The sequence below is a fragment of the Malurus melanocephalus genome, unplaced genomic scaffold (assembly GCF_030028575.1).
Source record: "Malurus melanocephalus ecotype Western Australia unplaced genomic scaffold, MMel_1.1 scaffold_61, whole genome shotgun sequence".
NCBI classification, from domain to species: domain Eukaryota; kingdom Metazoa; phylum Chordata; class Aves; order Passeriformes; family Maluridae; genus Malurus; species Malurus melanocephalus.
The window spans coordinates 1403244-1426853 of NW_026623293.1; the positions used below are offsets into that span (position 1 = coordinate 1403244).

Sequence of the window (23610 nt, forward strand, 5' to 3'; positions counted from 1 at the left end):
GAAACGGGCAATTTTGGATGGGTAAGCTTGGATTAACTTCTGATTACTCAAATTAGTACTCAGCCATTCCAGTTCAAGCAATTTTGGAAGCTGCATTTGTTCTCAGGAAGATGATTTTACAGCCTATTGCTAAACACTCAAGGGTCTTAAAACATTTCCATGACAACAAGCCCATTCATTATAGGCTGCTTTTTTTCTGAGCTTTTACCTATAACTAGCTAGGAGTACTTTAAACAGCTTTGCTTTTGACCAAATGTAATTGCTTGTTTATGGAAGAAAGCACTACATTGCAGGCTAATCTCTTCTGCATCAGTTTCCAAACAAACAAAAACAGAGCAATTAATTCTGCTTCCATACCCTTCTGCTCTTTTTATTTTCTTTCTTTTGCTTTTCAAATARATTATAGGGAAACACTGCTCTACTTTTGTATCAAGAAGGGATGATGCAAAACTCTGYTCCTATTATATAAAATGTTTCCTGCATATGTAGTGTATCTGTTGGCTAATTGAGCTATTTGAAATCTTTCTTTTACAAGGTTTTTGTGTAACGTGTGTAGGATCGCAAGATTTACAATGTGCTTCCCTTTATGATCTCATTGTAAGCAGACTTGATATTTTAGAATGCAAGGTATCATCATATTATCTAACCTTTCTAGGGTACAGAAGTAAAAATTTTAAGTGTGAAAATCTGATTAATGTCTGCAAAGATTCATATCTATTTTTACAGTTGGAAAAAGTTTCGATGATTCGCTGAAGTGCCAATRTGTCAATAGCAAAGAAGGAAATAGCAAAGCTGTGAGTTCTGAACCCGTTTTCAACCCATTAGGCCTGTTACTTTCTGATTAATGCCAGATCTTTCTGGAAAACTTGCTCATTTATAAAAATACACTGTCAAAAAATAACTACACATTTTGCAAACTTTGACACCTCAGAAAGCAGGACAAATTAAGTCCGGCTCAATATACGAAAGAAGATATARCTTATGATTAGGCAGCATATTACTTTTAAACATTTCTTTTTTATATAGCTAAATGCAGGTGTTTGAATAACTTCCAAAGTCTCCTGAAACTTCAGCTGTATCTTCACGTGTCTTTTATAGCACTGGATAATCAGAATTCTCAGAATTATCAGAATTCTCAGAATGTGATATCTGTGGCAATAAAAGCTATTGCACAGTGCTGCCATAGTTATATTCAGTGTTTGCATTTGATGTAGTTGGACGCTTCAGTTTGGTTTTTGCTATCTTTTGTTCTTTGTTAATTTCTTCCATGACAAAACCATAAGGTAATTATGAGTGGCAGGGCTTGATTATCATATTTACTGTTTGGGTTCTGGGGATTTTTTAACGCCTCTAAAAACAGTGGTAGGTTTTGTGATCATTACCCTCTCCATACCCAGCAGCTGTGCTTACCACAAGAATCCTGTGTTCRGTTTTGGGTCTCTTGCTCCAATAAAGTTATTGAGGTGCTGGAGTAGCTCCAGGGAGCTGGTGWAGGGTCTGAAACCTGTGTCCCATGATGAGTGCAGGAGGGCACTGAGGTTCTTTAGCCTGGAGAAAAGGAGTCTCAGGAGAAACCTTACTCTGTACAACTGCCTGAGAGGAGGGTGTTGGCCTCTGAGTGAGGTGGGGTTGGCCTCTTCTCCCAGGTATCAAGTGACAGAGCAAGAGGAAATGGTCTCAAGTTGCACCAGGGAAGGTTTRTATTGGATATTAGGAAAAAATTCTTCACTGAAAGGGCTSTAAAATATTGCAACAGGCTTACCAAGGAAGTGGCTGAGTCACCATCCCTAGAGGTATTTAAAAGATAGGAAGGTTCTGTGATTCTAAGAAGTCGAAATGGGAAGAGCTCAATCATTTCATACCTTTTATTCTCCTCCCCATTGCAACCTTCCCTCAACAAAAGAGAGAAACAAAGATAAAAAGACCCACGGGTAGAAAGGAACCCATCTCCCAGGACTAGGGCTCTTTAAAACATCTGAAAATAGATGTCTCCAGCATGAGCTGCCAGAAAGTGAGTCTCTGCTCACACTTTGCAGTATAGTTTTCAACACCAGAATTGCAGATATTTTCATTATAGAACCAAAATTTCTGTGTTGCTGGTGCATTTTTTTGATGAGGAATGTGCTACGAGGCTGTGGAGAATAATTTGTTTGTTAGTATTTCCAGGAGGTGCTTCTGAAAAAGGGAATATGTTTCAACACATATGAATAAACATGTGCTTAAAAGAAAGAAACAGCTGGGTATATTCTAACAAGTGTAGCCTGAGCAGGAAAAAGTCCAACCATTTTGAGTAGCACTCAAAAAAATCCTAGGCTTTACTTTTGTCCTGACATGGAAATATTCTTGTGGGATGTGTTCAAGTATCTGTGGGTTTTCCTCAAAAATTCACATTCTAAAGTTTTCAGCCTAGAATGTGGATTAATCTGACAGTATTTATAAGGTTAATTGTAGGTAGTTGGCAGAGGCTGTTGGTGTCCTTTGGCCTTCACAAGTGGACTCCCAAGGAAAAAAACCCAATTGCTGAAATTCCTGAACCAAACAAAATTCACTTCAWCTTCAGAAAAAGTATTAAGCTTCCTGGTAAAATTTTTAATGATTTGTCCTGTTTCTAGGCATGTTTCCTATAATTCTGCATAGCAGCTTGCTCAATGGGAATATGCCTCTTCTCTTTTCTCCCTCTCAGAAGACAGTTTCCTGTACCTAGAAAATGTTTTTTATGTGGAGGGAAGCAGCAGGTGACACAGCAAGGTGTTATGCTTACAACCAGGACTTGGTGATTTATGTGCCACAGTTTCAGTTTATGAAATATATTATGTAATTTCAGGTGGTTTATGTACTGTCATATTGTAACCTTTGTATTGAATGCATTTTACTCAGATGCCTTTGCAAGAAGGTTGTTGTGGTTGGGGGGGATTGTTGTGTTTTGGGGGGTTTTGGTGATTTTTTTTTTGTTTTTTGGTTTTTTGTTGTTGTTTTGTGGGTTTTTTGTTTATTAGTTTTCTTTCTTTCTTTTGAAAATCTCCTCCTCTCTTAAGAGGGAAATGGGTTGACCTATTGGATTTGTTTACATTTCCTGCTAAGTAATAGCAAATCCTGGACTTTCCAAGTGTAAGAAGGTGAGATGACCTCCCTGTTTTAGAAGCAGACAGAACAAAGTAATTGGATTGGATTGTGGTGCTTATTGGGAATCAGTTGCTCAGGAGAGTCAAAAACAATAAAAATAAGAATGTAACTGTGTAGATCAATCGTAACATATCTTTTTTCTAGTTTGGACAAGTATTACAAAAATAAGGAGACTACCTAAAGAAGGTTAGAGGTGCTGCTGGAAAAGACAAAAGAGAAGTAGAGAGGCAGGGAAGCCCTCAGTCCCTCCGGCCACTGCAGTGCAMAGGTGAATTAATCCAAGTGAGCCCTGAATGCTTTGATGTCCCAATAGATTTGGAATCAAGATTTCTAAGATGAAATACAAAAATTCACTTTATAGGGACTTCATGAGAGAGCAGTGAGATAAAYGAATATGTTAAAATCCAATTGCACACAAATTCTGTCAAATACTSCTGTTAAAGTTTTCATTTAAATCTGAACAATAGACAGGACAGCTCTGGGTAGTGGAAAGGTGGAAGCTTTGTAACTTATGGTGAAAATATGAATTCTGTGTAAGTAACATGAAAATCCATTTCAGGAGAAATTAGTCCATCTGCAAACTTCTAACAGGACTTCAACAGGTAGACAGTGTCAGCCCTTGGTCTCCAGCTGCAGAATTTTAACACTGGAAAATGCATCTCTAGAAAATTAAATTATCTTGTCCTGTTACCTGAACTCAAAATATGTTATTTCCACTGTGGACCTTCGTGTCATCTGAAGGCAGGTATGCTTGGTACATCAGTGCTGCCTCATCCACCCCAAAAAAGGATGTACAAAGTCAGAGGATGKTAGGATGTTTCCTCTAAATATCTTCACAAGTACAAATTTCACATCAGATCCTAAATAATGTGTCAGTTTAACTCCAGTCTTTTAACATCTGCTTGAGTCAAAACACAGATTGGTCAAGAGATGACACTTTTATTTGTGTGGTCCATCAACAACATGATTCATGTTGTAGGGCTGGTTGCATAAATTGACAGGATAATCCAGCCAGCCCTAGCAGCTGCTGTGCTGCTGACACTCTCATGTGCTGTCCTGAAGGAAAAAAAGCTGAGCACAGCTTGGCTAAAACATGCTAGTAGTGAAACTTCAACAAACACAATGCAACAAGAAGATAAAAAGTTCACTCAAAAATGTCAGGTCTCACAACACAGATCTAAAGTTTCTGAAGAATGGCAATGTAGCAGCACAAAGGAAAAAAAGCTATTGAAGAGATGTCTGGATGGTTTCAAGACGCTTAKAGCAACATTCAGCATCCTTGCACTGCCTTAGGTGAGAGAAGGTGATGCTGTGTGTCAAGTAAATTCAAATCTAACATGAAGAAAAGCAGAGGCACATAATTCAGAATAAAGAAACTTTTACCACGCAGTGAAAGGCTTGAATCCTAGCTGGGCTCAGGATATCCATATCATTGTTATTTTTTTTCTTGAATACAGTCACATACTTCAAGGCTAGAAACAGCTGTTTACCTGTAGTAGAAAGGAGTAAGTAAAGACTTTGAATCAGGAGCTCTTTTGTTCTGCCCTACTTCCYTTGCCAGCTGCCCTTAATACTTATGCTAACACTCCTATTTGTCTACCCCACATATGTGCTGGGAGTGCCCTTCCTTGGCAGGGAGAATCTCCCAGGCTCAAGAATGAGCCTGGACATTGCTCAACGTCTGACAGTAAACCAGCATCAAAACAAGGATTACCGTGTGTGYTGCTTTTCTCCCTGGCTCGTGCCCGATGCATCGCGAAGGCACCACACGTGCACTCTGAGTTTGGCTGTGCCTGTGGGATGAACACTCAGGCTGGATCCACAAAGGCCTTCCMGGGCTGGAAGGGATGGTTTCTAAGTCCAAAGAGAGGATTTTTAACACCTCCTTGTGACTGTCAGCTAAGGCTGGTTTCCATTCTGACGTGCATTTCCAGAACTGAGGTTCGCTATTAAATCCAGGCTTGGCACAAATGATCCCCTTCAGATTACCCGAGGGGAAAACCCGTGGAAGGAAACAGCAAAGGTGTTGTCGTGATGGAGATGAATATAAAGAGAAGYGGACATGGGGTAAGTCTGGCTCTATCACGGAAACAATGTTATCAGAGAAAATGAATGGGAAACAAAACAATCAGAGTTATGTTTTCGGCAAAAATAGAAGGAACAAASCCACATCTTGGCAGGAGTGACTTCACCACTGGTGAATAATGGTATTGTTTACCATTAACTCATTAGGTCGACATCTGCCATATTAGTTAACTTCACATGTTGTCACAGGCACTGGTAATGAGCCAAAGACTTTTGCCATCAATTTGGGGCAGCTCCAGGTAAATAAAGTTCACTTATTTACTTTATTTAGGTACAAGTCTCTGCTCTAGTTCCCGCTCCCCTGCTTCACCCTCCACCCACGTGTTCAGTCTGTGTACATAAAGACATGCCAGAGAAGCCAAGTCCCTTCTGGGCCATAGAACATGAACTCTTCCTTTTTTTCTGGAGAGGATTACTTGTGAAATGCTGCTCAGCTGGGCTGGCAGGCTGGGTTGGTAGCAACCTATTTCTCTGCATGTCTCTGGTCTGGTTTAGCAAACTCCTGAAGAAGCAAGTCTGTGTGTTTTGGGGCCAGAGTTGATCCTCACATGTAAATTGARTGGGCATCTCAAACACCAGCCTATGTCACTGACAGAGGTGCACAGCGCCCAATAGCTATCCTGCTGCCGGTTCAATGCAGCTGAACTGCTGCAGACCCCTTCTCAGAGACCTCTGGTGCCCTCCTTCCCAGCAGTCCCCATCTCCTCCAGAGCATCCCACCTACTATTTGCTCTGCTAGCAAACCGTGTCCTTGAGTAACAAAACATGACACAGTACCTCAGAAAAGTCTCAGCAAACTGATCACTTTTTTCCCTGAGATTCCCTATCTGGAAAGTAGGAATAAACTTTTCTTGGAAGGATGCATTATCTTGGGAGGAGTAGTTACTGGAAAGTGACTAGTGTCAGTCACGTTTACCATCATGAAAGCCAAATGGAGTGTGGTTTTAGAGCAAGATCCATTAGAATGAATCAATGCACAACCTCAATCAGTTTTCAGGATCTGACCCAGTAATACCTATCCCACGATGTGCTGCACACCCTTGCAAATTCTTTATGGTTATTGCAATTCTTTCCATCTAAAAAAAATGAGTCAAAAACATTTATTAATATCTATAAATAACATATAATCTGAACACATTGTAATTTGTCTTAATTTTCTTTAAAATACTTCAATCTTAATTCAGGTTGTTAGTCCTTAAATATTGAATAGTTGTTATCAACTATTCCATATTATGGATTCACCTCACCAGCTCCTCTGAAATGATTGTGTTCTTCCTACCTACCCCAAGTGAGGGAACAACCTCACTAAGCTACGACATTCAACTGAGTGATGTGGAATGATCCCCCCTGTGGAAAGATCATGGCAGCTGGGAACATGCAACCTGGGAGGCTCCTGCAGAGCGCTGATGGTAGATTTTTGACACAGGTGGTGGGAGAGCCAGCAAGGAGAGGTGTGCTGCTGGAGCTGGAATTAACTAAGAAAGAAGGACTTGTTGGGGATGTGAAGGCTGGGGGCAGTCTTGATTATGGTAACCATGAGATGGTGGAGTTCAGGATTCTGTGTGGAAGAAGCAGGACAGTAAGTAGGATTCCCTGGAATTCAGGAGAGCTAATTTTGGCCTCTTCAAGGACCTGTGTGGAGGAATCCCAAGGGCTGGGGGCCTAGAAGGTAGGAGGGTCCAAGTGTTAATATACACATRTCACTTCTTCTAAGCTCAAGACTGGTGCATCCTTTTGAGGAAGAAATCAAGGAAAGGGGACAGGAGAACTGCATGGATGAGCAAGGAGCTTCTGGCAATATTCAAACAGAAGAAGGAAGTTTATKAAATGTGAGGAAAGGCATAGGTCACATGGGAGGAATGTGAGAACATTGTCAGAGTACAAAGCGATGAGACAAGAAGGGTCAAGGTCGAGAAGGGCTGCTTCTTCTTCAAGTCCACCAGCAGGAAAAGGACACTGAGGAAAACAGGGACCTGCTGCTGAATGAGGCAGGTGCCCTGACGACAAAGGATACAGAGAAGGTGCAGTTACTAAATGCCTTCTTTAAGTTCCTACTGCTAAAGCCAGCCCTCAGGAATCCCAGACCCTGAAGCCAGGAAAGAAAATCTGGAGACAGGAAGACTTTCTCTKGGTCATAGAGTTGGGTTAGAGATCAAGCAGGAAAACTTGACAGCCACAAATCCATGAACCTCAATGGGATGCACCCACGAGTGCTGAGGGAGCTGGCAGATGTTATTGCTGAGCCACTCTCATTCATCTTTGAAAGGTCATGGAGAACAGGAGAGGAGCCTGAGGGCTGGAAGAAGGTCAAKGACACTTCAGTCTTGAAAATGGGCAAGGAGGAGGGCCCAGAAAACTCCAAGCCAGTCACAGCTTCACCTCAGCCACTGAAACGGTGATGGAATGGCTCTCCCTGGTTGTCATCTCTTTKCATGTGGAGGGAAAGAAACTTATTGAGAATGATGAAAATGGATTCACGGAGGGGAAATTTTGTTTGATCAGCCTGGTTGCCTTGGATGGCATGGCTGCCTGGGCACGTGAGGGGASAGCTGTGGATTTTGTCTACCTCRACTTCAGCAAGGCCTCTGACAGTTTCCCTCACAGGTAAATATACTTAATTATTCAATGTCCTGTTGCCTGACTTTTCTATTACACCTTGAAAATACACTTCTGTGGGTTCAGCATTTGGTCGAAGAAAGCAGAATTGCATTTTTGTAAATACTGAGTATTTATCCACCCTGCAGTGCTCTGARTTCTCCTGGACAGCGAGCCTCACTGGGAAACTTAAATCCTCTGAGAACAAGTTCTGTCCCTCCAATGAGTGCAACTATAAAATAGCCCCACAGAGATCATCCCCATGGCATCAGCTTACTAAAGGAAAGCAAAAGCCTCCCCAGAAATAACTGTGAAGCAATTGTGTGTACTTTTATCTCTCTCTGTGGGGCAAATTAAAATGTGTACTCATCAAGATGAATTCTTTGTGAATTAATAGAGACCTTAAGTATTGAAAGATAACATGAGTGAAAGCCAGGGTAATCAAACTAGCTCATTTATCCCAAATTTTTGAGAAAACAGGTGTTTTTTCTTAATTTCTGCATCCCTCTTGTATACTGCTTTCTAGGAAGAAACATCAAAGCTCTACTCTTTGTTTTCACTAGATGCATAGGGCTATACAAGATGTGCCTGGGTATTACTGTTTTACCACCACTGTCCATGCAATGGAAAGTTTTCTATTGTTCAGGAAAGAAATGACATCTTTAATTTCCTACTTTAACAAAAATGGTGTTAATATCTTGATTATTTCTGTAGATGAATGAACCATTGGAGGTTTCAACATTCTTTACTGCGTTGCAGGTCACTTGTTTTGCTGGAGTAACCATAATAGAGAAATGCAACACTGCATGTGCTATGTGGCCACATATATATCCCACTGAAAAGTGATATATGAGTAGCATCAGCTGTGTCAGTGGAGCTTATACAGCAAGATTTATRTTTCTTACAGGAGAACTTGCTATAAATATACTTACAACCATCTACTCATGTTTTATCCTAAGAATTTATTCATAAATTTTAACAGTCAGGAGTGCAGGTAGTTGATAAGAGGTTAGAGCTTCTTTGAGCAGATTAGCCCCATATAGACACAATTTAAGAAAACCAGGTTCAGCTATAGCCCTGTATCACGAATCAGTGCAGCCTTCCTTAGCACCTGAAGTGCTGACTGTAGATATTCCTAATTGCAATGCATTGCAACGCTTGTTTGGTTTGTATCCAAGATGAAATGAACCTGTTCAGCGGCAGGTAATTATTAAGTGCACGCTGGAGAAAATGCGATTGGATTGGTTGCATAAACTAGAGTGTAACACTGTGTCTTCAAGCCTCAAAGAAGGGGCTCATTCTTCTTTCAGAAAATTCTTTTTTTGGCAATGTCTGCTAATATTTTACTGTTTCTGCATTCTGAGTTCATCCAAATCTTAATAATATGTAGTTTCCCTAAGCTACTCTTGTCAGCCTCACACYCTGGCTGTTCTTCTCATGCTGAACTTCTCATCCACTTATTTCACGTGCAWGGCTCAGTAAGATGCATGCATGGAACGTACATCATGTTTATTGATGTGCATTTCCCGGCTTTCCCTGTGGCTTGGTGGCACAAATGGCACACAGGACACACGTCTGCTGTGAGCTGACCAAGCAATGAGCAAACTGGATCATAGAAATATAGACTTACTGAATGGTTTGGGTTGGAAGGGACCTTAAAGTTCTTCTAGTTCCACCCCCCTGCTATGGGCAGGGGCACCTTCCTCTAGACCAGATTGCTCCAAGTCCCATCCAGCTTGGCATCGAAGACTTCCAAGGATGCATCCACATCTTCTCTGGACAACTTCTCAGAAGCATCAGTTCATGGGAGCCACAGTCAGAGATCATTAGAAACCGGTGACAGCTGCAGTCGAGGAATTCTGTTTCCTTAGCTTCAAAGGARGGAATGAGGCAGAAAGCCGCCGTCCACACAGCATGTATTCCGCTTACTTGCTTTCTAAGTTTTCCATCACACCGTTGACATCAGAGGGACAGCGTGCGGCGTTAGCACTGCACAGGCTCGCTTCAGCTGATGGCTCCCTCTCGGCGCTTCTGGGCGGCCAGAGAACGAAGAAAGCGCCGAGCAGCAGGTGACAGCCCTCGTCTAGCCGGCGAAAGGAGAGCGGGCGGCAGGGAGGAGCGCTGGGGCTGCCCGGTGCCCCGCTGTCCCTCAGCCCGGGCCGATGGCGGCGGTCAAGGGCAGGTGAGGCCGGGCGGGCTCCCCGCTCCCCGCCCCGACACCTGCGCGGCGCCACCCCGGSCCAGGCGGGGCCCCGCCGCCGCCCTTAAAGCCCGGCCGCCCCCGGCACCTTCCTCCTGTCTTTCCCTCCTTTCCTCCTGTCTTTCAGCCCCGAGCGCTCCGGCGGGACCGCGCCGGCGACATGGGTAAGTGTGGCGTGCGGGATGGGGCAGCCCGGTGTGGGGATGGCGGGTCCCGGCCCGCGGGAGGGACACAGCCCCGGGATGAGCACCGAGGGATACTCAAGGAGTTTCCCTCCGAGCCGGCTGATGGTGCCGGGCTGTGAGCTGACAGCGTGCCCAAGGGGTCCCGGCCGCTCGGGGCTGGCTCTGCTGCTCCGTGTGGGWCTGAGGACGCCCCCGGGCACTGCTCTCTGCTCTCCCTCTTCCTCCGGGGCAGCTCTCCCTCTGGCAAGGCTGTATCCTGGTTTGTGTGACCCTGCCTTGAAACCCGAGTGAGAGTCGAGCTGTGGTGCCTCGGTCTCTGTAAGCTCGCTGAGCTGACCCCCTGGCCGGTCGGGTTTATCCTACACTACACTTTTAGGGCTTAAAAGAGGAGCTTAAGATTTGGGCACAAGTTTAATGTGGTGYTTCTTGCAGATGTTAAACAGTGCTGTTTCATTGAGACAGTGGCTGTTGACCTAGTGGCTTTTAAACATACAGATACACAGCTTGAAGATTCAGATAAGGGCAGGACCCATTTAGCTAATTAATCCTGAAGAATTTTTTTTTTTCTGTCTAAACTGGAGCACCGAGTAGTGGAGGTATAAAAAAAGCTTTTTTTGGCGACATATTTCTCCACTGCCCCTTGTTGGACCTTCAGTCCTGCAGTGTCTGAGCACATTGGCATCTCTTAGCAAGCAGTTCCTGGGCTGGAGAAACCTTGTCTCACTCAGGCAGGGAAGGATCCTGAAATGCCCACCCTCCACCCCCGCCAAAAAAACCAATCCAAGGAAGTGCCATTGCATCTTCAGTAAGAAAATCTATGTTCTGGGGACCAATAACAGTAGTAATGAGCAGGYAGAACTTGTCAGTGGTGCTGCCCAGGGGTGAACTGTGGTCTTGCTGGCTTGGGCAGACAACCAGGAAAATGGTGATAGCTCTGTGAAGAGAAAGAMATGGGATGCAGCTGTGTCTGCTCATTTTATATCAGGCTGGCTGCATTGTAGATTTTCTTAGATAGTTTCTGTGCAGGTGTTTTTCTGGAATAGCAAGATGTGAAGCAGGGACTCCTGGAGGGGGATGTCCTGATGCTAGCAGCATCCCTTTGAAGGTGCTGTAGGGCTGCTCCAGAGAGCAGAGGCAACAGGCTTGTCTGTGCCCCAGGTCAGGTGTCAGGACAGCAGGCTCGCTCTGGAGGCAGAAACATCCCAGGTGACAGTATGGGTGTATACAGACTCATTGTGGCCACAGACAAGAGGTGCTTCATGCGGCATGGTTGTTGTGATGGCTGCTTGGAGCAAGGCAGTGTGATCCCATCTCGTGACATGGACTGTGAGCTGCAAGAGCTGCAGCATCCCRCTKCCTCTGTGAYTGCAGGGAGGGAATTGCACTGTGCRGAGGGGTTGGAGCTGTGAGCCTCCCCCACCTGGCCTGCAAGATTGGGAAGGAAAGAATGGCCCACTGGTAATTATTTAGATGTGGTGCTGAAGGCAAGGACTGAGTGGCTTTTGATTTTACATGTATTTTAAAAAAATTAAATATCTTAAGGGAATATAGAGTGCACAACTGTTTAGAGCTTTACACTGAAAAATGTGGAGCTTTTCAGTATTTTATGGTGAAAATGAGCAGTTAGGCAGTTGATTTTTTAAGGGGAAAGAATAAGAGGGGCTGAAGGTTGCCCCAAAGAGGGACTGCTCCAACATGCCATGAGTAAACCTCAGATTTAGCCCTCAAAATGTTGGGTACTCTGTGCTTGTAAGTTTAACCCTGAAGCTGCCTCTCCTTCTACAGAGAGGATCAGGGAAACTCCAGATAGCATTAAAGCCAACCTTTCAACACAGACACCCTGGAGTTTCCCTGATCCTCTCTGTAGAAGGAGAATAGAGGGGTAAAGTCAAAATGTTTGAGAAATAATAGTGTGCACACTATTATTAAACACAGAAGTCAGATGATCTTGTCAGAAAATATTGCCTCTCTGATGTCCTCTGTGTAAGGTTKCTTGCAGAGATGATACATTTGCCATCAGAAAAGCAGAAAAAACCCAAACCCAACCARCAACAAGATCCTAGATATTTTTTGCCCAAGGCTCAGCTAACAGACAGGAGTGAGCTGCCCAAACTGATCTTCTCTGTACAAGTTATGAAAAACTGACAGTATGACGCATGCATGCTGGAAAAGCCAACAAGTGGAAATAACCAAGAAAGTTTTATGATAATAGGCTATGGCTAACACCTGGGTATCCTTCAGTGTGGWTTACTCATGTGGGYTGTGGRAAGSACATTGCCAAAAACTTTAATAACTCATGTACYTGCATGTGTCCTGAACTGGCTGTGTTAGCACTTTCAGAATGTTGCCTGCTCTCTAGGAAAAGATATTCTTGAATCACCTGCATAATACCACTGTCTCTGTTGTGAAGGCACTTGTCCACAGCAGTGAAGAAAAGAATTGGAAAAATTTGTTGTAGTGATTTCTGAAAGTTACTTTAGTYAGCATTATGTCAAACACTGTAGTGTTGCTGTCAGCTGTTTTCATCTGCTGTGAACTATGGACTAAATAATGATTTTAATAAACATACTTTTCTTATGGAGATCTATTATGGGCACACTTGATTTACAAGCAGGGATTTCAAAGTTCACATCTTGTACTTGGTCTTATCTTAATGATAATGAGCTTGCTCATGTGGTTTTATAGAAAATGTTGACATCCACTATGTGGGCACGGGGCCTTTATCTGACACAGTRAAAGCTCAGCCCTCAAGCCTGTTCCCTGAGCTGAGCAAGCCTTGCAGGGCTTTGCTTTGAATGCTGCCAGGAGTGGAGGGTCTGCCAAGAGCAGCTGGAAGTGACTTCGGGGCTGCAAGCAGCTGTCTGCTCTTGCTATCCTCAGTGGAACCCCTTGTGCTTCCAGGTCTTCCCRGGTTAATATTCAAATTATGGGAATGCCTGCTGATGTGGATCACTCAGTTGGGCTGTATATTCGGTCCTCTGTAAGTCCCTTTTCAGGACCTGACCTCCATTTCTGRCAGGGCATTTTGAGTCTATTCCTTATTCTTCTCTTGCCTTTAGGGGAACATCCCTGAGATTGTAACAGGGTTTGTCATCTGTGGGTGGCTGGTTTACCACCACATTTGATGGTGTGTGGTGAGCAGCCATGGGATGCTTTGACTCCTCAGTATATTTGAGCTTCTCCTGGGAATGTATGAGTTTATGTAGACCCTGAAAAAGCAAAAGTTAAGGGATGTTTTGCCTAATAACTATGCAAAATATCTCTATGATAAACTGAAAATTTACTCACCCTGACCATTACCCTGTTTATATTTCATTATACATTTAGAGTTGAACCTTGTTGAATATTGCATCAGTTTTAAGGAAGTATTACTTGTTRGTTCCCATTAACTTGTATTTTGTGTTTTTTCCCTCCACAGGTGCAAAAACTGATGGCAAGAAGGTAAGTATTGTTYTTCCTTATAAAAAGTTGCTCTACTGACTCTCTTTGGGGTACATTTTTCTGGTAATGTTAACAGTGCCCAAAATATAAATCACCCTGTAAACRTACATTGAATGTATACAACAATGACTCACTGGCCAACATGTGCCAAAGCAGCCTGGTAACTTATTAAATTCTAGCTAAGCATTAGTTTGCTCATCACCCTGATAAAATGTCTCAAGAGCCTTTGCTGACTGAGCAGACATTGGCAGGGAGGAGATTGCCACAATAAGGATGGGCTCCAGGGACCAGAGTTATCATCATCCTCTGCTCTTGAATCTTTGAACTGTTAATGACATGTGTCTCAGCAACCCTATCTCTGCCTTCACTTTTCTTATCGCCAAGGTTTTACTCCACTGACTKTCCCTCAGTTTAGTGACTTCCTCAGCAGCCAAAGTCAAAGCTGTGCAGCAGGGTGGTGGCATCCTCAGGGCAGAGCAAGGTTGCAGAGGRCATTACAAAATATGACCTTCAGGTTACCTTTTTGGTGGTGTGTCTGGTGCTTCCTGACCAGGGAGGGTAACAGCAGAAAAGGTTTTGGCAGATGTGGTATGSGCACATGTGCACTGTAACAGAGAGGACAGTGCAAAATGAGGACAAGTATACATCATACATTRGCCAGGATTAATTGCAAAGTCTCCTCTTGCTTGTAGCTACAGTTCAGGGACAGCCAGTAAAAACCCAACAGAAGCTGCTATGCCCGTGTGGGAATGCAGGAGAGCTCCACCAGGCACATAAGCACTAGTGGCTTGAAGGAGCAATCCAGCTTTGATGGATTGTGACCTCTCCAGACCGGCACATGGCACTCTCCTATAATAAGTTGTTGGGTAGGGTCATGGTGTAGCACTGGGAAGATTTGTGAGAACCTTGAAATGGTCCAAAGATTTTAGTGATGTTTTGTGAAATTCAGGTGGTCCCCACCAGCTCCTGGACCAGGACTGCTCTATCTTTTTATTCCCTGWAGGCAGGACAGACATGGGGAAGTCTTTGTTCTGMTTYAGGAASAGACAYTCTCTCCAGATGGGCYATTCCCAATWACAAGTYATGCAGCCTGGGTTAAAGTTTCAGWAWCTKATTTAACAAGTGCTGAACCAAAAYTTCAGAKTGMATCYCTCCATCCCATAACCATTTGCATGGCTTAGGGRAATGGTGTGTGGACAGGGCAGGRAGCATTCTTCTGTRTGAACTCCAGTCCACCAACACCTGTGTCCAAGTTGGGAGTAGTTGTCCAAACCTCCTGCTGCCTTCAGCTGTAGGAAATGGGCAAGTGAATTTTAAACTTCAAGTGAATTTTACCTAATTTTGGGATACATGTGAATGGTCTTCCTTTGGAGATACCTCTTTCTGCCCTTGTGATAAATCAAGAGTGACAAGTTTAGGACTCAAATTTTGCATGCTCTAAAGCTAGAGGAGTCCCTCCTGGCRCTTGCCTCAGCTGAGATTTGGTTCTTCCAGGGAAGCCTGCTTATCAAACCATGGGTAGGATGTGCGGTGTGTACTTGGTTGTGCAAACAAAGCTTAGCGCTGTTCAGGCTGCTCAGGCATCATCATGACTGAGTCAGAGAAGTCAACAATGCTCCTGCCACTCTCTTATTTTCATTTCTTTTGCAGTATTCCCCAAAAGCCTTTTGTATCCCCCAAGTCTCAAAGTGTTGTGTTGTGTTGTTTGCTGAGGCTTTGCTGGAGACACTGGCTCTCCAATTTACTTGTGTCAGGCATGATTTCCCCATTTCAGWTTTTTTCCTTTTGATCTGCAAAGTTAACGTTTTCCTGCTTCACGTGAAATATCGATTAGTTTAGTTCCTTAAACCTTTGCAATCCAAATGGTGCCATTTTAAAATTAAACCGCATCATGGAGAAGAACTGTTTTGCCTCTGGAATGTTCTGAAACTTATTTAAAATCTGATTCTTTGCTACTTGCAGRATTAAAACCTAAAAAAGTTTAAAATTATTATGTTTAAACTGCATCCCCATTAATTTTAATAGAAACTATATACTCATCCACTAAGACAAGTAGGTAATCAGAAGTTAAACTTCCAGTTCTAGTGACCATATCAGATTTGTACCTGATGTGTGCTTTTTACCCTTTGTCTTAATGGCATGAACTGTGACATGAGCTGCATGATAGTGACTATGGACATTCCTGTTGCAGCAGATGAAGGCTCAGTGATTYTGGCAGCCAGAGCCAAGCCACTTTAGTTTAGGAATAAAGTATGATTTCTGAAGAAATGAAGGATTTTTCATCAAGGAGAGTATTTTTAAGGATAAGGAGTTTTCCTGAGAGATTTGCTTGAATGAAAAGTTTAAATGTTTATCTCTCTYAGCTACCGGTGCTTAAAAAGAGCCCCACGCTTCTAACTGGTGCACTGCRGGAGTTTGGCATGGTGCATTTTTTGTTGGCTTTGGGCTTTGATTTTTTATTTTTCCAAAACATTGGCTTTTTGCATATTTTTAGATACCAGACAAGATTGCTGTAAGGGTTAGYTGTTGGAGACCTCAAATGTATGCAGTGCAACACTTGAAGGTCATCTATAGCATTGCTAAAGGGCAGATAAGAAGTGTGCAGACCACTGGGGACCAAGAGGGGAAAGTGAGAACTGACTCTTGGTTCAGGTGACCYACTGTCACCCCACAGAAGGTTGTGCAGCCTCCAGAGCCTGAGTACTTGCCCACTCCCACTGAATCCATGCTGAGCTTGCTTAAGCTGTGGGTTGCAGTGAAGGGGGTTAGTCTGGGTTGCAGGGCTCTGAGCTCACCTTGTCTCTTGCCTCCAGTCACTTGCCTCCAGATGCTCTGCCTTCCCTGTGAGCGTCTTCTTCATCATCATCAATGAGTTCTGCGAGCGGTTCTCCTACTATGGCATGAAAGGTACGTCCCTTGYCTCCTCGTGACCATTACCCAGGCTTAACTTGAGTTTGTAACCTGTTGTTTTGTTGTTCTCCCTGCAGCTGTGCTCACTTTGTATTTAATATATTTCCTACGCTGGGATGAAAATGTTGCCACTGTCGTCTACCACTCCTTTGCTGCTTTGTGTTACTTGACTCCACTCCTTGGGGCAATCATTGCGGACTCCTGGCTGGGAAAATTTAAGTRAGTGTTTCCTCAGAAGGCAACCAAAGATCTTGAAAGCTCACCTGAAGTCAGTGTTAACTTAAGCCATCAGCTCTGGTAAACAGCAGCTTCAGAACTGGTGTTGGCTACTCCAGGATTGTTTATTTTATTTCACCAAAGCTTGAGGTTTTAATTGATTCATCTCAGACTTGAAACTGCACTGTGAATTAACAAATGTTTCCGTTCTGCTAGCTGGTTGAGGGTAGCAGCATGCTTCCCCAGCATGCTGCATGTTTTTCCTCTCACCTAGACAAAATGTAAGATAAACTAAGGAGTGTATTACCAAGCTCTGAAAATACATACCAGAGGTTATAATTACATAGGAGAGTCTCTTTGCCTGCTGCAGGTGGCTAATGAAATAGTGAAYTACTGCTTTATCTGGTGTTAACTGGGCCTTAGAATAAGTTTTAAAATACTGTGTGATTTCAGAATTGACAGATGAGTGAGAGATCTTACTGAGTAGCAATTCTTTCTTTAAGTGAGGTCTTCTATGTTTTTAGCTCCAGGCTAGTTAGGAAAGTGCCACTGAAGTGCTTTGAAATGTAACCAGATTATTTCCAACAGCTTTATCTCACTCTCCTTTATTCATGTTTTGATTCTAATAGTGTTTACTTTGCCTGAAAAAAAGCACAATAAAGATTTTATGGGGGGTTATGAGCCATGAATGTAAGCGGGCTTGCCAAAGGTCTCCCAGAGATTAGAGATGTGTTGTGCAGTCAGCTGCACTGTCTTCCCCTGCACTGATGGCYCCTGGGAGCCCAGGGCTGTGGCCATGGCCTTGTAGGCTCTGTGCAGCAGCTCTGAGCAGTGCAAACTCGCTGCAACTCACTGGATGTCTTGCAGATTGCAGCCTCAACATACCGTGTGMTTGCTTGTTTTGATGGTGTGGTTTATTTTTAAAATTTATTTTGGCTTTTACTTGTTTYATCAAGGTGAAACTTTGTAGACATTGCAAATTATAACAAAAATAATAGAAATATTTTGGCAGTGRCGTGTGGGCAGATTTTTATAGTAGCTTCTGAGAAGTTCAGCCCATAACTTACTGTATCTRTTAATTGTTTTCATTACCATGAATCTTTAAAAAAAGCAAAAGTCTTCATTACCTGTGTAATTACCTGTGTGCATTTTRTGTGTGTAATTGTGTTGACATGTCTAAGGAAATGCATCTCCTTTCTTGACAACAGGACCATTCTCTACCTGTCCATAGTCTATACAGCTGGGCAGGCAATCTTGTCTGTGGGCTCYGTAAGTGAGCTGACGGATCACAACCGGGATGGCCTTCCTGATAATTCAGCACTGCACATGTGAGTTGCCTTGTACATATTTTTTTTTTTTTCTCAGGCTGGTGAAGGAAGGGAAACTTAAATTTATGCTACTTGAATTTTAGCTGTCTTTCAACTAGTCTTTTATGTATACTTTAAGAATGAGCACAAAAGGATTTTTTTTCTATTTTCTCTTGTTCCAGTGCTCTGTCCATGGTTGGCTTGGTCCTTATTGCCATTGGTACTGGTGGGATCAAACCTTGTGTGTCAGCATTTGGTGGAGATCAGTTTGAAGATGATCAGGTAACAATGTCTTTCAGATTTTCRGCCAAACTGCTACTCTAACTTATGTTTAACTGTTAAAGTACTCTAATAATATACATATTTAGACAGGTGCATTACTGCAGTGTTTTCCTGGGGAGCTGAAGGCGCAGCTAGTTAATTAYTTGTCTTGAACTTGGAAAACAGAGTTGCTGATTTTCTGATCTAGGCTCATCAATGTGGTTCCGGCTAAGCCTTTCTAAACATCTTTCTCTTTTTACTGTAGGAAGAGCAGAGAAGTACCTTCTTCTCTCTCTTTTATGTGGCCATTAATTCTGGAAGTTTCCTATCTACTATAATCACCCCAAATCTCAGAGGTAAGGTCACTTGTTTGTTTATAATCGTTAAACATCAGAAAAGGGGTGCTGGATTGCTGTCCAGTTAGGTTTAAATTAGCGTTCTGTTCTCTGACACACTGGGGTTATCGAGCAAATAGTCTTCAGTGTGTCACCCAGCTTCTCAGAGATGAGGTACTCTCAAACACAAACTAGTTGAAACCTGAATTGTCTTTAAGATCACAAGTACTACATCTGAGGAGACATGCTGGAGGTAACCACTTAAATGGCTAATGCATGTTTTAATTACACAAACGTACAAATATGTCACTCCTTCCAAAACCTTTGAAACTATCACACTGGAAAGAGTTGTATTGCTTCTTGAGAAAGGGAGAGAGAGCCTTCTCTTCTGGAAGTACAGACTGTTCTGAAGGGTGCCCATAGATACAGAGGTATCTATGCATGTAGAAACGCATTTATCCACATGACAAAGTAAATAATTTTTCATATTGTTAAACATGAAAGTTATGTTCTCTTTTGCTTGTAAAGAACAGCATGATCCTAAACAAAACCAAGCAATTTGCTAATCTATATGCATATGAATATCTGTGGCAAGCTTTTGCAGATAGTGCTGTATGGATGCACATGCCAGCAGTTTCAGGAAGGCTGTTCTTCTCAAAAGAAAGGAAACAGCATGTGAATTCTGGAATTACTCAAAAACATTGGGCTGAAGTCCTGGCCTTTGGATTTCTTGACTGAAAAAGACTATGTAGAAAAGTTTAAGATGTTTGCTTAATGTAAATTCTATTCTTTCCCCAAAAAAAGGAAGTAGAGATGCATAAAGCACAGCATGTAGTTTACTTCCTTGCTGATAGAGGGTGAAAGTTACCTTGGAAAAAAATGACAAACTGAACAGAGAGAAGTGATAAACTGTTATGCCCTGTAAAGGTTTAACAAGAAGACTAATACAACTAAATAGAGACATTACTTATCTGCAAGCTAACACYTTTTTTTCCAAATCATACTGTCTAATTCCCCTCTTAGAAGAAATATGGTGAAGAATGTAATCATTTTGTTTAATCTTTAATTTTATACTGCTAGTAGCTATGTTCATAGTCTGAGATTTGCATTCACTTTAGGATGTGTGCTTGAAGTCTGTAGAGTAAAATCTGTGACTAATGCCAAAGAGGGGAGGGGGCTGGTAATTGGGACTTTTTTTCAACAAGCTACCCTTACATCATTAGCATCTTTGCTTATGAACTTATCCCATAACTTTTGAAATCKAATTCCTTTGTCACTAATGACATTCTTTTGAGCCTTCTAGTATAATTCTTCATGTCTCAGAATAAAACTAGCTGTAAATTTCCTGTAAGGAGGTCCTGAAAGGCATTAGACTCTTTGGCCTGGAGAAGAGAAAGCTAAGAGGGATTTCATTGAAGTACATAAATACCTGATGGGAAAGAATGAAGAGTATGGAGCCAGGCTTTCCTCAGTGGCACCCAGTGTCAGGTCAAGAGTCAATGGGCACAAATTGAAACACAGGAGGTTCCCTCTGAATGTTAGGAAACACTTTTTCACTGTGAGRGTGACCCAGAATTGSYACAGGGCTGCCCAGAGARGTTGTGRAGTCTCCATCCTTGGAGATACTCAAAAGCTGTCTGGACAYAGTCCTAGACAAAGTGTTCCAGGTAGCCCTAGYTGAGCAGGGCACTTGGACCAGATAACACCCAGAGGTCCCTTCCGACCTCAACTGTTCTGTGATACATAATTCCCCTTTTCAATAATGAAAGGTAAGTTGGATACTGATCCTCCACTCTGAGGATGTCAGCAGACAGGATCGTTGTTCCCCCATGAGTTAACAGTGAATGCAAAGAAGAGAAACCATACGTAAAACATCAGAAGTGCTGACTGGGACTTTGATTTSATGTTACTTTTTATTTCAGCTTCGGAGTGTGGCATTCATGCAAAACAGCGATGTTACCCACTAGCTTTTGGCGTTCCTGCTATCCTCATGGCTGTTGCCTTGGGTAGGTGAATCTGTTGCCATCTTGTTGCCTCGGTAATTAGATTGTTACAATCATCTCAGAATAATGAAAGTGTGATAGAGATCTCCAGGTATTGACCTCTAACAATATCTGATAATTTCTGCAATTTTTGACTTAAATTTTTTTCTTAGTTGGAGAGGTGGGTGGGATTAATCTGAAGTACTCACTTTTACAGAAGAGACTAATTTACAGGAGAGTCTGATGGGGTTGGGGTGAGGCATGAATGTGTCTTTGAGTTCTTATATTATGTAAATTATTGCCTATGTTTCTTGGATTACGGGGGTGTACAAATAGATCTTTTGAACACATGGAGAGAGCTCTCAGAAAATGTGTGCTTTGGACATTATCTCTAGTCCAGATAATTGTATGAGGTAATACTCTATGAGGTAATTGTCCTGAACTGGAGAAATCCCATACTTGTRTGTCAATACTTCTCAAGTTATTTGTCTAAAATAGAAGCAATCTGCTGGTATTAATTTGATTTATCTTACTGTATGATAGCATGTGAATAGGCAATTTCATTGCTTCTTAGGAGGCTTATTCCCATCCCCTGATTAACTCCTTGGCTTACAATTTCCATACCAAATTATTTGCCACTATTTTAATTTAATCCTGAGTTGCTTTTGTTTTCTGTATCCATATTGTAGTTGTGTTCATAATCGGAAGCAAAATGTACAAGAAAGTTAAACCGCAAGGAAATGTATTGCTTCAAGTTTGCAAATGCGTTGGAGTAAGTACTGCTTACATTCCCCAAATCCCTGGCAGCAATTCTTAGAGCTTCTCTGTAAATGTGCCAAAATCAGAAATCTGTCTTAATTTGAGGAGGGTTTCTGAAGTTTTTTACTTTATTACAGAAGGCGAAGGCTTCTTACTGACACCTCCAGATTTAGGCTGTGTTTTAGTGTGTATCTTGGTTTATATGGGAATTTATATGCAAAGGAAGCAAAATATGGTGTCAGTATTATGTAAAAGCTTATGCCAGCTTCTGGGAATCATTCCTTACATATTTGAGTGCCTTCATGTAGCCCTGTAGAAAGAGACASACCTTGGCTTTGTCAAGAGCCGAGCTACTAGTAGAGCTTATCAGCAAAAAATTATTACTTATTAAAAGAATAATRTTTACAATGCAGAGGTTTATTGATCCCTGGTGTGTTAAGGAAGTCTGGGGGTTTACACACATCAGTGTGATCCAGCAAGGAAAGGAGTGGAATCTGTATGAATAGCACCGCATGTCCCAACTTTGCAGTGCCTCAGCTTTGAGATCATGAGATTTATTCATGTATGAGCTTCTTCCTTCTCCATACAGACCTTCCAGCTTTACACAGCCCAGCCTATTGCCCATCTTGTAAGCTCTGTCAAAGCCACATCTCTGTAGGTGACTTTGGCCATGACTTAGAGTGCTTCTCCTAAGGTCCAGCTTGGCCTTGCATGCTATCCCATGCAGAAAATCTTGGGAGTTCTTTGGGACTATATTAATGTATTTTCATTGACAAGSTGTGAGAGACACCTGTAAGATGCAGCTTCTCATAGTAAAATGCACTCTTGCAGCCATTCAGCTGTGAAAACCTGTGCATATGATTCTGCTCTATTTATTGTTGTACATAAATAAGTCTGAGGAAGGCAGATCTTCCAGYTTCTAACAGCAACCCACATTGACAGAGATTGTCTGAGCTGTTTGGTCCACCTAATCCCAAGTGCACGCTCTGCTGGATATGTAGTGTGAGGCCTTAAAAACAGTTTTCTCCATGGTGACTGGAGTAATTAACAGAAATCAAGTCACCTTTAGCACCCTCTAAACACAAGCCAGGAGCATCATCTCTAATGACAAAACAGTTAATTGCATTTTAAATATTTAARTGACATTAAACATAATTCTGTCTCTTCTCAGTTTGCCATCAAAAACAGGTTTCGGCATCGCAGCAAGGAGTTTCCTAAGAGAGAGCACTGGCTGGACTGGGCAAGTGAGAAGTATGATGTAAGTACTGTGGGAGCCTTCTCTGCTGTGACATCCCCTGACCCTCACTTCTCTCTGCCTGCTCGGGTCCATTGCCTCATGCACTGAGCAAATAATTTTGGGCCTCTCCATCCTTCAGTAGCTGATCAGTGCTCTCCTGGCTTTGCAGGCTGTTAGCTCAGCTCCTGCAGGAGAAAGCAGAGCTGTTTGAGTCAACATTCTGTGTAACCATAGGCTGTCCAGGGAAACGCAAGGGAAATGAAAAATTCMTTTCCCTTGCCAAATAAATGCAAACACTTAAGTTTTTTGGTTAGGAAAATAGAAAGAATTATCTTTTGTTCTCAACTTCCTGTCTCTCATGGTAMACTGGCCTCAAACAAAATATGCCTACAGAGGGGGAAAGGCAAATGGTTCTGCCTGCCATGGTTAATACACAGGGCCAATATACTTGTCTTGGTATGAAACATCAGAATTATGCTTTGGAATTTCAGCTYGAGTGGGTAAACCATGTGTCCCCTCCAGCCTCACCACAATTTCTTATCACGATTCTCAAAGCCTTGTATCCCATATTTCCTGATTGTCCCTGGTCTACTGTTGTCAAYGGTAGCATAAACCTTAACCTGTCACTTTTATTTTCCTTTTACCTGTATGCTTTGTTCATATGTGAAATTCCTCAGTTGCCTATGATTCCAATGCCTCCTTCCCAGGAAAAGAAGGTGGCACTAAGTGCTGGATCTCATGCTGCCATCAGTGTACATGCAAAGAGGCCCAGGTCTCTCTAACATCARTCACCTTTAAGCAGAAGCCCTCCCCACACACACAAGCAGACTTTGTACTATTTTAACAGAAATCATCAGATCCACCCACAGCATGCAAAGTTTAATGTGTGGCTAAACATTACATGATGGGTCTTTACCTGTTACTGTGATGTGAGCAGTAGCCTGAAACTCTCTTTTTTTTTTTTTTTTTTTTTT

At 42.5% G+C, this 23610-nt stretch overlaps 1 protein-coding gene across 1 annotated transcript in view; it reads left to right on the forward strand.

The window, feature by feature from the left end:
* The first annotated feature begins 10090 nt into the window (after positions 1-10090).
* Positions 10091-23610, forward strand: part of SLC15A1 (solute carrier family 15 member 1) — a 23607-nt gene continuing 10087 nt past the window's right edge. Inside the window, exons 1-10 of the mRNA XM_057366195.1 lie at positions 10091-10167; positions 13607-13629; positions 16443-16536; positions 16617-16758; positions 17964-18083; positions 18245-18344; positions 18589-18679; positions 20581-20664; positions 21330-21412; positions 22571-22657. Coding sequence (XP_057222178.1) covers positions 10164-10167; positions 13607-13629; positions 16443-16536; positions 16617-16758; positions 17964-18083; positions 18245-18344; positions 18589-18679; positions 20581-20664; positions 21330-21412; positions 22571-22657 — 828 coding nt within the window. The 5' untranslated portion in view covers positions 10091-10163. The remainder of the gene's footprint in view (positions 10168-13606; positions 13630-16442; positions 16537-16616; positions 16759-17963; positions 18084-18244; positions 18345-18588; positions 18680-20580; positions 20665-21329; positions 21413-22570; positions 22658-23610) is intronic.